The 14463-nt window shown below is 43.0% G+C and overlaps 2 protein-coding genes across 6 annotated transcripts in view; one reads left to right on the forward strand and one right to left on the reverse strand.

Annotated features, from left to right (window-relative positions):
* Positions 1-401: 401 nt before the first annotated feature.
* CASR (calcium sensing receptor) overlaps positions 402-14463 on the reverse strand; it is a 62128-nt gene continuing 48066 nt past the window's right edge. For all 5 annotated transcript variants that reach the window (XM_078768577.1, XM_078768578.1, XM_078768576.1 and 2 more), the window contains 4 exons: positions 9145-9582; positions 6185-6409; positions 5902-6025; positions 402-3236 (listed from right to left, as the gene is read on the reverse strand). In XM_078768577.1, the coding sequence (XP_078624703.1) occupies positions 2179-3236; positions 5902-6025; positions 6185-6409; positions 9145-9582 (1845 nt within the window). In that variant the 3' untranslated portion in view covers positions 402-2178. The remainder of the gene's footprint in view (positions 3237-5901; positions 6026-6184; positions 6410-9144; positions 9583-14463) is intronic.
* LOC137439791 (uncharacterized) lies at positions 5938-14370 on the forward strand. Its single transcript, XM_068135885.2, has 2 exons — positions 5938-6052; positions 11330-14370. The coding sequence occupies exon 2, from the start codon at positions 12475-12477 to the stop codon at positions 13567-13569; it is 1095 nt and encodes a 364-aa protein (XP_067991986.2). The 5' UTR covers positions 5938-6052; positions 11330-12474; the 3' UTR covers positions 13570-14370.

The raw sequence follows: 14463 nt of genomic DNA on the forward strand, positions 1-14463 counted from the left end.
TCAATCGGCATTCGTGGTTGACTAGCAACCCACTGGGCGTGGAGTTATCCGTAGCTGGGTTTAGCGGTATCAATCGGCATTCGTGGTTGACTGGCAACCCACTGGGTGCGGAGTTATCCGTAGTCAGGTTTAGCGGTGTCAATCGGCATTCGTGGTTGACTATTAACCCACTGGGCGCGGAGTTATCCGTAGTCAGGTTTAGCGGTGTCAATCGGCATTCGTGGTTGACTATTAACCCACTGGGCGCGGAGTTATCCGTAGCCGGTGGCCTCAGGATCGAGAGGAGTCCGAGAAGTTCCCCTCGTGGTAAACCCCAAAACCCAGATCCGCAACAATATGTTTGTCCATTGTGTACATTTGTGTTTGTCCATTGTGAACAGACAAAATGCTTGTCATTCATGTAAAAGTACATGATGTTTTATTGTACCCTTGCTCTGCCAATGGTTTATGTACAAGCACAATTATGATTATTATCTACGATTTTTGTTGAAAATGGTGGATATTGGAATCGGCTCTTTCTGACCGTCCATCCATCATGATACCTGCTCCTAAATGGTTGGCAGAAATTCACCAAACGTGATAGTTATGATCACCACATGGCATGAAGGTGCAAGAGCAGTATCACTTTTGGCCCTGCCTCCTGGGGCAGAGTCAAAAGGTCAAATACTGAAAAATGCAATTTGAGCACATTTTAACACATTTTTAAAATGAAACTTTGTATATGCAATCAACATTGGGGGACACATTGTATATGTCCGGATCTTTTGAATTTCTCCCACCTCCCTCCCCCCCCCCCGGTTCATACCCCTGGGGTTGGGGGACTTGGAATCACAGGGGTCAAAAAAGAATTTATTTACTTATTAACTCAAAATTTGATATTGCAGCATTCCTGGTAGAATCTTTTGCCATCTTTCAACTTTGCTTTCGGTGAGAAGGATGGGGATTTGCGATGGCGTGCCATCGACTTCGCTCCAGTTAGTTATGATTATTATTAGATCACTACAAGCAAACAAATAATATAAAAAATTATGATAAAACGGCCAAATATATTTCAACAAACAAAGCTATATTTGTGGAAAAAGGTGGATGGTATCATTCATAATTTTCGATTTGTTGAGTTAATCAAATCTTTCCAAATGCATCAAAGTCCACGTTGGAAAGCACATCAGACAGCCACGGGCGAGTAAAGGTAAGCATATCGAGCTTAAATAACAGGTGACTTTTTTTTTCCACAGAAATAACAATAACTGATTAAACACATAATTTGAATATAAAAACAATTTTCGTTTTCAAAAAACAATTATCCCCCACATCGAGTGGCCTTTGGCTTTTTGAAGGGCGAGCTCCGTAAAAGGAACTCGGTGCTAAAGAGGGACAAAGTGATGCAGAGAAAGGAAGAAGGAGAGGAAATGAGATTTTGTGGAATGAAGAAAAAGCATCCCCACTGTCCGCTCATGCACCGCACGCTTTGGGGATAAAAGTCAGAATATGAAAGCAGCCAGAAAAACTTGTCTCAATCACCATGTTTTCAGTCAACTGTTGGACCAAGACCTCTCTCAACTCACATTGGGCGTTATTAGCTGGGTCGAGATTCGAACCTAGGTCAGGCAGCTCAGACATGCGTGTATACACCTGTAGGTCTAGGCTATCCTGCCAGCCACAACTTCTCTTGTTTGACGTCAAATGATTCGGAATTTTTAGCAACATCAGTCACTAACTCAAAATGCAAAATCAATAAGAACTTCTCACTAATCAGTCGTGAGTTAACATTTAACGAGAAGGAAATCGATCAGAGAGACGAATTAACATTTTGTGGGTCCAATTCTGTTCAAATATCGGATAATAAAATTATATAAATATTTAAATAACAATTTTATTTCACTTGCTCATAAAATGTTAATTGAAAAATTTTAAAAAAGAATATTAGAAAGAAAAGCTTCAGATTTCACTGTAATAATCTGGTAATTTCTGATCACACCTTCGAAACTGGACATGGTTGTCCAGATCAATTTATGGTTTTCTATACGTGACCCGGTTCGTAAAGTCCAAGATTGTAAAAGACTTTAGCTTGATCCGACAAAAATTTTTTTTAAATCAAACAGAAAAACGAATCGAGTCAATTGTACTTCCATGTGACAATCTCAAAATGATTATTTTGTTTTTATTTTACCTGCATTATTAGGCCAGCGTAGTGAATCCATCTCCAGAAACACTGTATAGTTGGTCAGCTGACTTTTGCTTCGACGCTGTCGAATGATCCGAGACTGAACTAGCACAAAGTTGGCGCTTCTGAGACGTCTTGGCTTGCCGCAGGTTGGCACGTGCTGCCCTTTTGAAGGTGTGTGCCGCAGTACAGCAGCGAACCTCTTCAATCGTGTTGAGTTCAGACCTGAATAGGATGATGTAGCAGCGATGGACAAAAACACAACCCAGAACTCCGTAGGCCGACGCAAGGATCGCCATCGCTTCAACGGCAGCAATGAACTTTCCCTGGGCACTGATGTATGTTGGAACAAAGGAAAGCCAAACGATGAAGAAGATCAACATGCTAAATGTTATAAGCTTCGCCTCGTTGAAGTTCTCAGGAAGTTTACGGGCACGGAATGCCATAAGGAAACAAAAGCATGCAAGCACAAAAAGGTATCCCAAGACGGATACTAGGCCGATAGGTGTGCCCTCATTACACGTCAGACAAATGGTTCCCTTCGACGATTGCGGGTCGAGGAATGGTGGAGATAGAATCAACCACATGGCACAAATGCCTACCTGTACGGCTGTATAAGGTATCACAAGAAGGACCTGCCGACGGCGGTTGTTCACCGAATGCTTCCTACCTGGTATAAGCTCGTTGAAGGCCCACAGAACGTGATGCGTTTTGACTAATATGCAAGAGACGCATAGTGTGAAGCTTATGACAAAGGCAGGCTGCCGGAGTTTGCATTTGGCAGTTGATGGCCGACCGATGAACAAGAGTGCACTAAGAAAGCAACAGAAAAGCGCAAAGAGAATCAAGATGCACAGGTCCCGGTTCGACGCTTTCACGATTGGTGTGTGGCGGTACTTTAGGAAAATGAATGCAAAAAATATGGTCAGGCTTGCTCCAAGGGTCGAGAAGAGTGTTAGAAGGACCCCTATCGTTTCCTTGCACGAGAGGAACTCTATATTCTTGGGTAGGCAGGTGGTATGGTTCGTAGATGGCCAGAAGTCATCAGGGCAAGTTTCACAACTGCTTGCATCTGCGAACCACACATGTTGTCAATAATTGTCAAAAGTTCTTTGGTCATTATTACTTCAAAAGCAAAGGTGGTATGTCAAATTGAAGTCAAGCATGTGAATACCAACAGTTGCAATAACAACTATGCAAATAAGAAAGTTCTTCAGCTCATAAATTATGCGGATTCTTTTTTCTTTGATTAAACCGACTTAGTGGGGTGCCCGGACACTCGGTCATTTCAAATTGATGCAAAAGATTCGTTTTCAGTACCAATTTGAAGGTAAGGGCCTATAGAACAATTTTGGTTCAAATTTAACCAGTGTGGCAGCTACATTCAAGTGTAAGGTGTGCACAGAGGGAGCTGCAGATGGAGGAAATGTTGAGATGGATCTTGGAGACGGCGTGAAGCTGGAAGGTGTGAAAACATTTTGTTACCGAGGAGACATGTTGAATGGAGAAGGTGGATCAGACTCGGCAACGGTTGCTCGAGTGAGATGTGCATGGAAGAGGTTTCGGGAACTGAGTGGCGTGCTGATGATGAGGGGAGTGTCGTTGAAGCTGAAGGGAAAGGTGTATGCTGCATGTGTGAGTCGTGTTATGATTTATGGGAGCGAGACATGGGTAATGAACGTAGAGCCGCAACGAAGGCTGGAAAGGGTGGAAATGCGAATGGTTCGGTGGATGTGTGGAGTATCGTTGTGAGAGAGGAAGACAAATGATGAATTGCGAAAGATGATGGGAATAGAGCCTGTGATGGATGCTGTGAAGAGGAACAGGTTGAGATGGTTTGGTCATGTGTTGAGGAAGGATGAAAGTGACTGGTTGAGAAGAGTGATGGAAATGAATGTAGAAGGAAGTAGAGGACGGGAAAGACCGAGAAAGACTTGGCTAAAGATGGTGGAAGAAGAAATGCGGGCAAGGGGGTTAACAAGGAGAGATGCAGTTAGTAGGGCAAAATGGAGAAGATTGTCATGGGGACTGCAAGGCTAACCCCCGCTCTTGCAGGGAAAATGTCCTTAAAATGCCTGTTGTTGTTTGTTTTCAAGCACTCATATATAAATTTTTTCCTTTTTTTGACCATTTTCCAAAATGGCAGCCATCGGAAATCGTGAATTACAAATTTTATTTGAAAAAGCTCATAATTCTCATACAATTGCTGTGTAATATAACTTGTATTGCTATCTTAAGCTAATACTGCATAAGAAATCAACTGCAGTCAAAATATTGATGTTTTGAATATTCTGGTATGCCAAAAATTAAAGATGGCTGCCAATTTCGGGCTTTTTGTGCATTATGCCTCATAACTTTTGTCCTATTGAACCTGGAATGGTAATTTTGGTGTCTATACCCAGGTTTCAATGTATGAGTTATTGAATTAAAATAAAATAAACATGATTTGGAGCATATCTTATATGATATTTCACACCAATGAGACAATAAATACAAAAAGTAATAACGCAAATCGGGTATTTTTTTTTCATCTCTTTCCTGTTGAACTTTTTCCAGTTATTTTATTAGGGCCGTGTCAACGAGCTGGGGATGGTCTGTCTTTTGCCAAAATCAAACCGAAGAAGAAAATCAAACCAAAATCAAACCAAACGAAACTTTTGCATCAATTTGAAATGAAAATAAAAAATTACCCATGCACGGACCCCCACTAACTGTCTATTCAAAGAAAAAGGAAAGATCTACAGCCACTTTCAATGCAGATGCTTATATTACTTTGACAAACAATGGTCACACAGTTAACTACTGCAGAAACTAGATATCTGTGATTACCCGTGACTTGCCCTTGGCCCACGACCAATGCTAGCATTCTTTTTCGGATCGCCATACGACCTTGACCTTCAACATTTTGGGATAGAGTGTAAATTAAGGAAATGTCTCCCCATCTACACTCTATCCATAAAACACAACATCATGAAAATCGGAGGAAAATTATTCGAGTTATGATAAAAAATGTGTTTTTTGTTAATCAGGTCGCAATCTGAAAAGACTAGGTCAAGGACACATCAAATATCTGGTGCATGTACACTATTATGATGCAATAACATCTTGGAAGGCCAAGCGATCATGTCGTAGATCTACAAGAGCTTTGCATTGCTGTTTTTGTTGAGGCTGTTGTTGGGGGGTTGATATTTGAAATGTGCCACATCTGTCGCTTGACTCCACCCACCATCGGACCGAGAGGCAACGATATGGCCGCCATGTTGGTTTTCTGGTGGGCCTAACATATTAGGTCTGTAGGCCTCTGCCGATTATACACTGCCTGGGTTTGTTGCTTCAGATTTCCATTAGCTTTTTTGGGGTCGAGTGTTAGTCACGATGAGGGACCCCGAAAAATCTAATTATATGTCGAATAAGTCAGGTTTAATCAAGTCCGTCACAATGCACCTAAATGGTGGTTTATTGCTCCGGGGGTCTAAGAAACGTTGTAATACAGTACCATTAAAAACTGAGGGAACTTATTGTAGAAACACCATACAACAGCTATAAGCCCCCTGCCTATCCCCCCTATCCTCAAGGGGTAGGCTTAATAATGACGGTTTCGTCTTTTGGGGCTGTTAGCAGCTCAGATGTAACAGTGAAAGTTACCTTGGCTAAGTCAGTCAAATTTCTGGAGGTTGCAGTCACCACACCTCATAGTATTAGAACAAAAGTATAAACCATTTTAATTAATTTAATACCAGTTTCATTGCTGAACTTTCCATCTGCACAGGGTTGGCATTTGAAGCAGCAATGTGGAACATTTTTCAGCAGGCCTTTTCTTGTACCTGGTGGACATGGTGAGCTGCAATGAGAATGTGGAACCTGCACCATGGAGGGAAAGAGAAGAAGGTAAGTCGGAATCATTGAGGTGAATACAAAGTTGCAGAAAGGTGATAAGTTGCATCTCGATTATCCAACATTACCATGACATCTTTAAAAACAACTATAAAATAGACGATGAAGCAAAAAAAAGGTTCATACCTCACTACGTGCTCCATTCCACACAATCTTGCTGTGATTCAGTTGCAACATTTTCCCATGAAACGCACGTCCGTTGTACTGACCAACCACCTCAAAACGAAGGTTTTCGCCATCTTCCTGCCAATTGATGATGGAGTACAAAGGTTGTGGGCTTCCCATAGCATTGGAGGACATACTTTTCCCGTCGGTACTATAGAAGTTACCTCCTCTCAGCGTCTCCAACAACTACAGACACCAAAGGGAGAAAACAAAATGGAAATGGCAGAGCAGGAGAAGTAACCTAATAGGTAGACTTAACCGGTAGCCGTTGAAATTACTCATGTGTCACTTGTTTTGGTTGACCACATATAATCTAAAACCATGCTTATTATGCAGTATGTACAGTGCCTACAAAAAGTATTCACACCCCTTGACTTTTTCACATTTTGTTGTGTTACAACCTGAATTTAAAATGGGTTTAATTGAGATCTTTAGTCACTGATCTACACATTATACCGCATAATGTCAAAGTGGAATTTTTTCTCAGAACTTTTGACAAAATAATTAAAAATGAAATACAGAAATATCTAATTTACATAAGTATTCAGCCCCCTGAGTCAATACTTCATAGAAGCACCTTTGGCAGTGATTACATATTCGAGTCTTGGGTATGTCTGTATCAGCTTTGCACATCTGGATTTGGGGAGTTTCCCCCATTCTTCCTTGCAGATTTGCTCAAGCTCTGTTAAGTTGGATGAGGAGCGTCGGTGAACAGCAATCTTCAAATTATCAATGGATTTCAGGTCTGGGCTTTGACTGGGCCACTCAAGGACTTTCACATTCTTGTTCTGAAGCCATTCCAATGTTTATTTTACTGTATGCTTGGGGCCATTGTCCTGTAAAAGTTTTTTGTTTTTTTTGTATGCTAGATCGAGGCTCGTGAAAGAGCGAACATTAATCAAAAAAAACATAAACGGACACATAAAACATATAATAAAGGGAGCGGAAGACAATATTGGGAGAGAGAGGGAAGCACACAAGCACAACGGTAGAGAACAGGCACATTGGGAGATCTGTGGGAGGTGGGAGGGAGAGGGCTTGGGGGAAGGGTCAGAGGAAGAGGGTGGGGGGGGGGGGGGTGGGAGAGGTATAAAACAAATGGACACTGCTCGGACTTCCAGGAAAGAAAGAAGTCGGTATTACCAAAAAAGTGGATCTGGGGTGAATTAACGGGGGTAGAAAAGATCAAGGTTTTGGATGCGGGAAGATAAGAGATGGTGGTGAACAGCTGTTTTGAAGACCTGGAGGGAGGAGTGGGATTGAAGAGAGTGAGGGAGTTTGTTCCAGAGGCAGGAGTAAAGAGGAATGAAAGAGTGAAGGTGAGCAGAGAGTCTTGATTTTGGCAGTTTCACCAGGAGAGGGTTGCTGGCAGATCTTGTGCGACCTGAAGGACAATGATATGCAGAAGAGGGGGACAGAGTGCAGACAGAGCTGGGGGAGCTAGGCCGGAGATGAGTCGGTAGAAGACAGAAAGACCACCAACCTAGCTGCGGTGAGTGAGTGAAAGGCCCTCAGAATCAGCATGATTCTAAAAGCTTTGTTATCTACACCGTGAAGCCAAGCTAGGTGTGAGGCAGGAGCACCAGCCCAGAGGGGAGAGCAGTACTCCATCAAGCTGTGGATGAAAGCTTTGTATGTGATGAGGAGCTCAGGTGGTGGAACGTAAATCTTCGCCACAGTCGAAGATCTTTTGCACTCTGAATCAGGTTCTCCTCAAGGAATTTTCTGTATTTGACTCCATTCATTGTTCCCTCTATCCTTACAAGTCTCTCAGTCCATGCTGCTGAAAATCAACCCCATAGAATGATGCTGCCACCACCATGTTTCACAGTAGAAATGGTGTTAGATGGGTGATGAGCTGTGCTTGGTTTCTGCCAGACGTAGCGCTTTACATTGGAGCCAAAGAGTTAAATTTTCATCTCATCAGAGCACAGAATATTTTGCCTCATGCTCTGAGTGTTTCACGTGCCTTTTTGCAAACTCCAGGCATGCTATCATGTGCCTTTTCTCAGGAGTGGCTTCCGTTTGGCCACTCTTCCATAAAGCCTGGATTTGCGAAGAGACTGCAGAGACTGTTGTCCTTCTGCCAGGTTCTCCCATCTCTGCCAAGGAACTCTCTAGTTCTGTCAGAGTGGTTATTGGTTTATTGGTCACCTCCCTGACCAAGGTCCTTCTTGTCCGGTTGCTCAGTTTGGTTGGACGGCCAGCTCTAGGAAGAGTCTGGGTAGTTCCAGATTCTTTCCATTTCCTAATGATGGGCTCATTGTGTTCTGGGGAACTTTCATCACTCGAGAAATTGTTTTATTCCCTTCCCCAGATCTATGCTTCCTCACAATTCTATCTCGGATTTCTACGGTCAGTACCTTGGATTTCATGGTCGAGTTTCTGTTCTGACATGCACTGCCAACTGTGGGACCATATATATAGAAAGGTGTGTTTCTTTCTAAGTCATGTCCAATCAATTGAATTGGTCACAGGTGTACTCCAATCGAGTTGTAGAGACATCTCAAGGATGAAGAAAGGAAATTGGATGCACCTGAGCTCAATTTCGAGTGTCATAGCAAAGAGGTTGTCTAGTTATTTCCTCAAGACATTTCAGCTTTTCATTTTTAAGTATTTTGTAAAAACATTCTTACAAAAAATTCCACTTTGACATAATGGGGTATTATGTGTAAATCAGTGACAAAAAAAAAATCTCATTTCAATCCATTTTAAATTCAGGCTGTAACACAAGAAAATGTGAAAAAGTCAAGGGGTGTGAATACTTTCTGAAGGCAAAGTAGTATTCAAACTTTTCTGATCTTAAGGGTGAAGTTATTCATTGAAAATGAAATGCCAGGGTAGTAAGTGGAGTGAATCAGTGCAACATCGGAAGTGAAACAATCGTCACAATTAAATGTTAAGATATAAAGAAGGCACACCTTGGACATTTTGGGTCTTTGTGGGGTATCACAGGTCTCCTTATTATGGCACTGAGACAGTGTAGAATGCAGTGCCTGTGCCAGAGTATACACAGCCTGATACACACTGTAGGTCACGCGAAGCGCCTCGTATTTCAAGAAAGGCGTTTCTACAGCTGATAGATTCTCTTTACCAGTACAAAAAGGTCGTTCAGAAGTTGATGGTTCGGCAATCAAATCTTCGAGCCCATTTTCCTTGCTGGTTGACAACATAGGCCCTTTTGTGTCGACAATATACATTTCATTTTGGTCCTCACGCCACGTGCAGTTAAACGTGAATTCCCATAGTTCTTTGATGAAATGGTTTCTGGGCCAGCGGTTTGGGTGTGTTGTCCGCAAGTAATCTCTGAATCCAGGAATGTTTCCCTCGGGAAGCGCCAGACCCAACGTCCCTCCAAGCTGCAGGAGTGGCAGGACAACATCGCAGAGGAGAATTGAAGAAAGCATTTCTCAAACAGTAATGTCATAACACACGTCACAGGAGGTAGAGAAGTATGTGTGCAGCACTGTTCATTCTCAAAGAAAATGAAATTCCCTTTATAATTTTGAGGGAAGCTGAACCTTCAGGTAACTAGAGAGTTCACAGAACACCTTAAGCTGCCCAGTTTGAAGAAAAAAATAACATGGGCGGGGTTTGCGAGCAGCAAATTTGATTGGTCGAGATGATGTAAAATGCCGTAATATTTTGTCCAAGTACTGCTCAACGAAAGGTTTGTGAAAGTGCCAATAAGGCGATTTGTGTTCTGCTGTGTTCAAGTATATAATTCACTTTAAACAAAATTAAGATTTCACAGGTCGTAGAAAAGTTGTTTTGGAAGTTTACCGCCGTTCATGATGCAGTCTTTTACACCACTTTATTTAACGCATTACATTAGTTCTTCATGCCTGTTGTTTGTGTCCTTCATGACGTCCTTAAAAACAGTAAGTTTCCTGTTTGGAATTATTTTCAATTTTGATATTGATATATCATCTATATATATATATATATATATATGACAGTGAATTGATTGAATCAATTCAGAGCCAAAGCACTGCTAAACTGCAGGTTCGTTTTCCAATTTGTGTTCAAAATAAATTGAAATCAAGTCGTTCGTCGATCATAAACTGGCGTTTGTGGGCAGACAGACAAAGTGAAGCAATTGCTAAATCCCGTTTTTTTGCTTTGCACGTGCAGGGTAACAACCCTGATGTAGTTCTGGTGTCTGTGCCTCGAAGCACCGTTTATCTCTACCAGTAACACCCGCTCCCTTCAGGAGAATTGACAAGTCATTTCTCTCCCCTCCATAATTTGGTGGAGATTGGTTTAAAGTCAAAAGTCGTCTCCCCCTCCCTTCCCTCCCTTTCCAACCCCCCCCCCCTCCCCAAATGAGGGATCTGCCCTGACCCTGGGTACTACCAACACACATACAAAATTTGGTGGAGATCGGGTGAAAGTCGTAAGTCATCTCCCCTCCTCCCACCCATCCCCCCATGAGGGATCTGACCTGACCCATGACCTGATCCTGGGTACTACCAACACATCTTACTATAATTCACCAAATGGCCGGCTGTCTGTCTGTCCATCCGTCTGTTCCCAGGTACCACAAAAACGGCTGAACCGATCGCAACGAAATTTTGGGTGGGTAATCCTGGGACCCCCTGGAGTAAATTAGGCTATATTGGTTTCCCAATTTTCCAATTTTTCCAATTTACAGTTTTTCCAATTTTTCAGTTTTTCCAAACACGATGGAATAATATTTACCGATATGAACAATGATGTGGCTTTTATTGAAATTCTACAAATACTGTTTAGATTTTGATGATTTGCGTGTGATATGATTTAACGGATGTTTATATAAATCGTTTAAAATAAACAAAAAAGCCTTAAATTTCTGATATTTTGCCTTTTCATTTGGGCCTCCCAATTGAAGCCCCACCCTTAGGGCGGGTACCGTTGCTAGTATACAAAATCTGGTGGATATCGGGCCAGCCCTGTTTGTTTCTATGATTTTCAGATGTACATATTGTTACGGATTCGTCACTTACAGTGTTGTGGTTTTCATCCACTTGAAACATTTCTGGTTCTATGTATTATTATTATTATTGTTTGAGGGAAATAGCCATTATTATTGTCAAAAGATAAAAAGGTTAATGTTAAATGAAACAGGAAACCGGATCGGGAACCGGAAGACGAAGAAAAAGAGGAGGTGAGAGAAAAGAAAGGAGAGAAAAGTCGGACAAGAAGCTGGTTGCTTTGCGTTCTGGATCGAACGTTGTCGAGCAAGAGTGATGAGTGAACTTTGAATTTCCTGGATAGGAATTCCTGCGATAGGGGTTATCGCTGTGACTGATCAACCTGGGTGTCAGGTTTGGCGTTGGGATTCTGAAGAATCATCGCCGGGTCGTTGCTACTCGAGAACGAGCCGTCGGCCATTTTGATTCGTGCGCTTCGCGCGTCAAGCAAGGTATTTGCTTCGTCAGCCATTTCCACCGCTTTCAGACGTATCTGATGTGTGTGTGTGCACCGTGGCTTTTGGAAGATTAATTTGCGGTTCGCCGACTGAGCCGTGAAAGTTCAGACCTGGAGGGCGCCTTTGGATTTCTCATTCGCCTTGAGTTTGCCTTACGCAGTGGCGCCTTTGGATTTCCCATTCGCCTTGAGTTTGCTTTACGCAGTTTTGGACCACATGACTCTTTGCGCCGCTTCGGCCGCATACGCCTTTCTGCTGTTTTGGCGGTATGGCCGGGCCTGTCATCTGAACAGGGTTCGGGTTTCGATTCGACATCGCTCTAATGATCACTGGAGGGGATCAACTTTGAGCTATAGAGACATTGGGGAATGTTTTTTTTTCACTCACTTGGAGCACAGTGAGTTATCCTATACTAGCTGATGGTACCATCATAAGATGTGTTGATTGTACTTTTTATTGCTATTATTGTTGTATCGTTATTCTTGTGTGATTTTTAATACAATATTTGTTTGTTGATAACCATTGGTGTGGTTTCCCTATTCATTTTGACACAGAGTAACATATTTTTCTGCCGTGGCTCCTCTCGGGGCTCGGAGGTACACCGTGACTAGGTGGTCGGGGAGGAGCACGTAACAGAAATTGGGGGCTCGTCCAATTGACTCGGGGGCTCGAAATTGGGTCTTCATCCGGGATTAAATTCCCTAATAACATTCGTCGGGGATAGAATTCCCTAGCATTCCCCAAATTCCCAAATTTGGAATTTTTTCCTAACATTCCCAAATTTTTCAAAAAATTTGGAAATTTTTGTGTGAAGGTTAACAGGTGTTAACTGATAGTCACCATGGTGTTTGACGCAGAAAAGTTTGCGGCGTCCCCTAATGAGGCACAGTTCCAAGTGTTTAAAAAATCAGAACTCTTGAGATTGGCCAGACATTTTAACTTGGAGGTCCGAGTTAATATGAAGAAAGCAGAGATGCAGACATTGGTGATAGAATCTCTGGTGGGACAGGGCACATGGACAGAGGTAGCCTTGGATTGGTTACCCGAAGAAAACGAAAATGTGGAGCTCCGGAAACTGGAGATGCAACTGCAGAGCCAGGAAAGGTTAAAAGCAGAGGAAAGGAAGGCAGAAAAGGAAAGAGCAGGACAGGAACGAGAACTCGAGGAGAGAAGAGCAGAGGAAAAAGCAGAGGAAAGGAGAGCTGCAAGAGAACTCGAGGAAAGAAGAGCAGAGGAAAGGAGAGTTGAAAGAGAACTCGAAGAAAGAAGAGAAAAGGAAAGAGCAGAGGAAAGAAGAGCCGAAAGGGAGTTAAAGGAACGTGACATGGAGTGTCAGAGGGAAATTAAACTCAAGGAACTGGAATTAATGAGAGAACGGGGAGAGGTAGCATCCATGCCGGCTGGTTCGACAACTAGTCAGAACACTTGGGATGTTGGTAAACATGTGAGGCTGGTTCCACTCTTCAATGACAAGGAGGTAGCCAAGTTTTTTTTACACTTTGAGAAAGTGGCTCAAATGCTAAAATGGCCTGTGGAGTCCTGGACTATGTTAGTGCAAAGTGTTCTGGTGGGTAAAGCTCAAGATATATTTTCGGCTTTACCGATTGACCAATGTGCAGATTATGAGATAGCGAAGAAACCCATTCTCAAAGCCTATGAATTGGTCCCTGAAGCTTACCGGCAAAAATTCTGGAATGCCAGGAAGAGGGAGAGTGAGACCCATGTGGAGTTTGCTAGAATGAAGGAAACCATGTTTGATCGGTGGTGTGATTCGAAAGGGGTTGGGAAAGACTTCAAACTGTTGCGACAATTGATCTTGGTGGAGGAATTCAAACAGTATGTCCACGAGGACATTAAAGTACACCTGGAGGAAAAGAAGGTACCAGAGTTGTATGAGGCACTGAGGCAGCCACCGTGGCAGATGACTATGCCTTGACACACAGGATGGGGTTCCACAAACCTAATTTCCCGCCTAGAGTTCGCCCGGGGAGTTATGGTACATCCGGTGCGGAGAACGAAGATTCATGGGGGCGGCCTAGAGAGGACTATGAGGACAGATTGGATACCGCAACTCTTAGGGATCAGAAGTCTACAGTTCGAAGACAGACTTATCTTCCGGGGGGCTCGAGGCAGGCCACGAGTTTTTCCTCCGGGCCTACTTGCGCTTTTTGCAAGAAACCTGGACATTTGATGTCCCAATGCTATGCCCTGGAAAGGAAAAATCAGGAGCGGAGTCAGACTAGTACAACTCCGAATGCATTGGCAAATGTGAGAAATCGTCCTTGGAGGACAGAGTCTTGTGAAGGTTCCCATGCCAAAGTTCTGGCATCTCAGAACGACCTTGTTCAAGAGGGTTACAAACCTTTTATTTTAGAGGGGTTTGTGTCACTGGATGGAGACTTGACTAACCAGAGACCTGTTAGGGTATTGAGGGACACAGGAGCACATCAATCTTTGATGCTTGAAGGCATTTTGCCATTGTCAGAGAAGACGGCAACTGGTGTTAGTGTTCGTTTACAGGGGGTTGGTGGCTATGATAAAGCTCCACTTCATGTCATCCATTTGCAGTCTGATTTGGTGTCAGGACCGGTCACCGTAGGTTTACAAGGCACTCTTCCTGTAGAGGGAGTATCTTTTGTTGTCGGGAATGATTTGGCCGGTGGTAAAGTTTCTGGTAACCCGATGTTTGTTACAAAGCCTAGTATGGAAAATAACACCGCACAGTTAGAGCAGGAGATTCTGGGTATCTTTCCATCCTGTACCGCGACTCGTGCTATGGGTAAGAAGCACCCTGAAGAGAAGAGGAAGTACCCTGAAACTAAGTGTCAGC

This window comes from Myxine glutinosa, chromosome 14 (genome assembly GCF_964187855.1).
Source record: "Myxine glutinosa chromosome 14, kmMyxGlut1.1, whole genome shotgun sequence".
In the NCBI taxonomy this organism is placed as follows: domain Eukaryota; kingdom Metazoa; phylum Chordata; class Myxini; order Myxiniformes; family Myxinidae; genus Myxine; species Myxine glutinosa.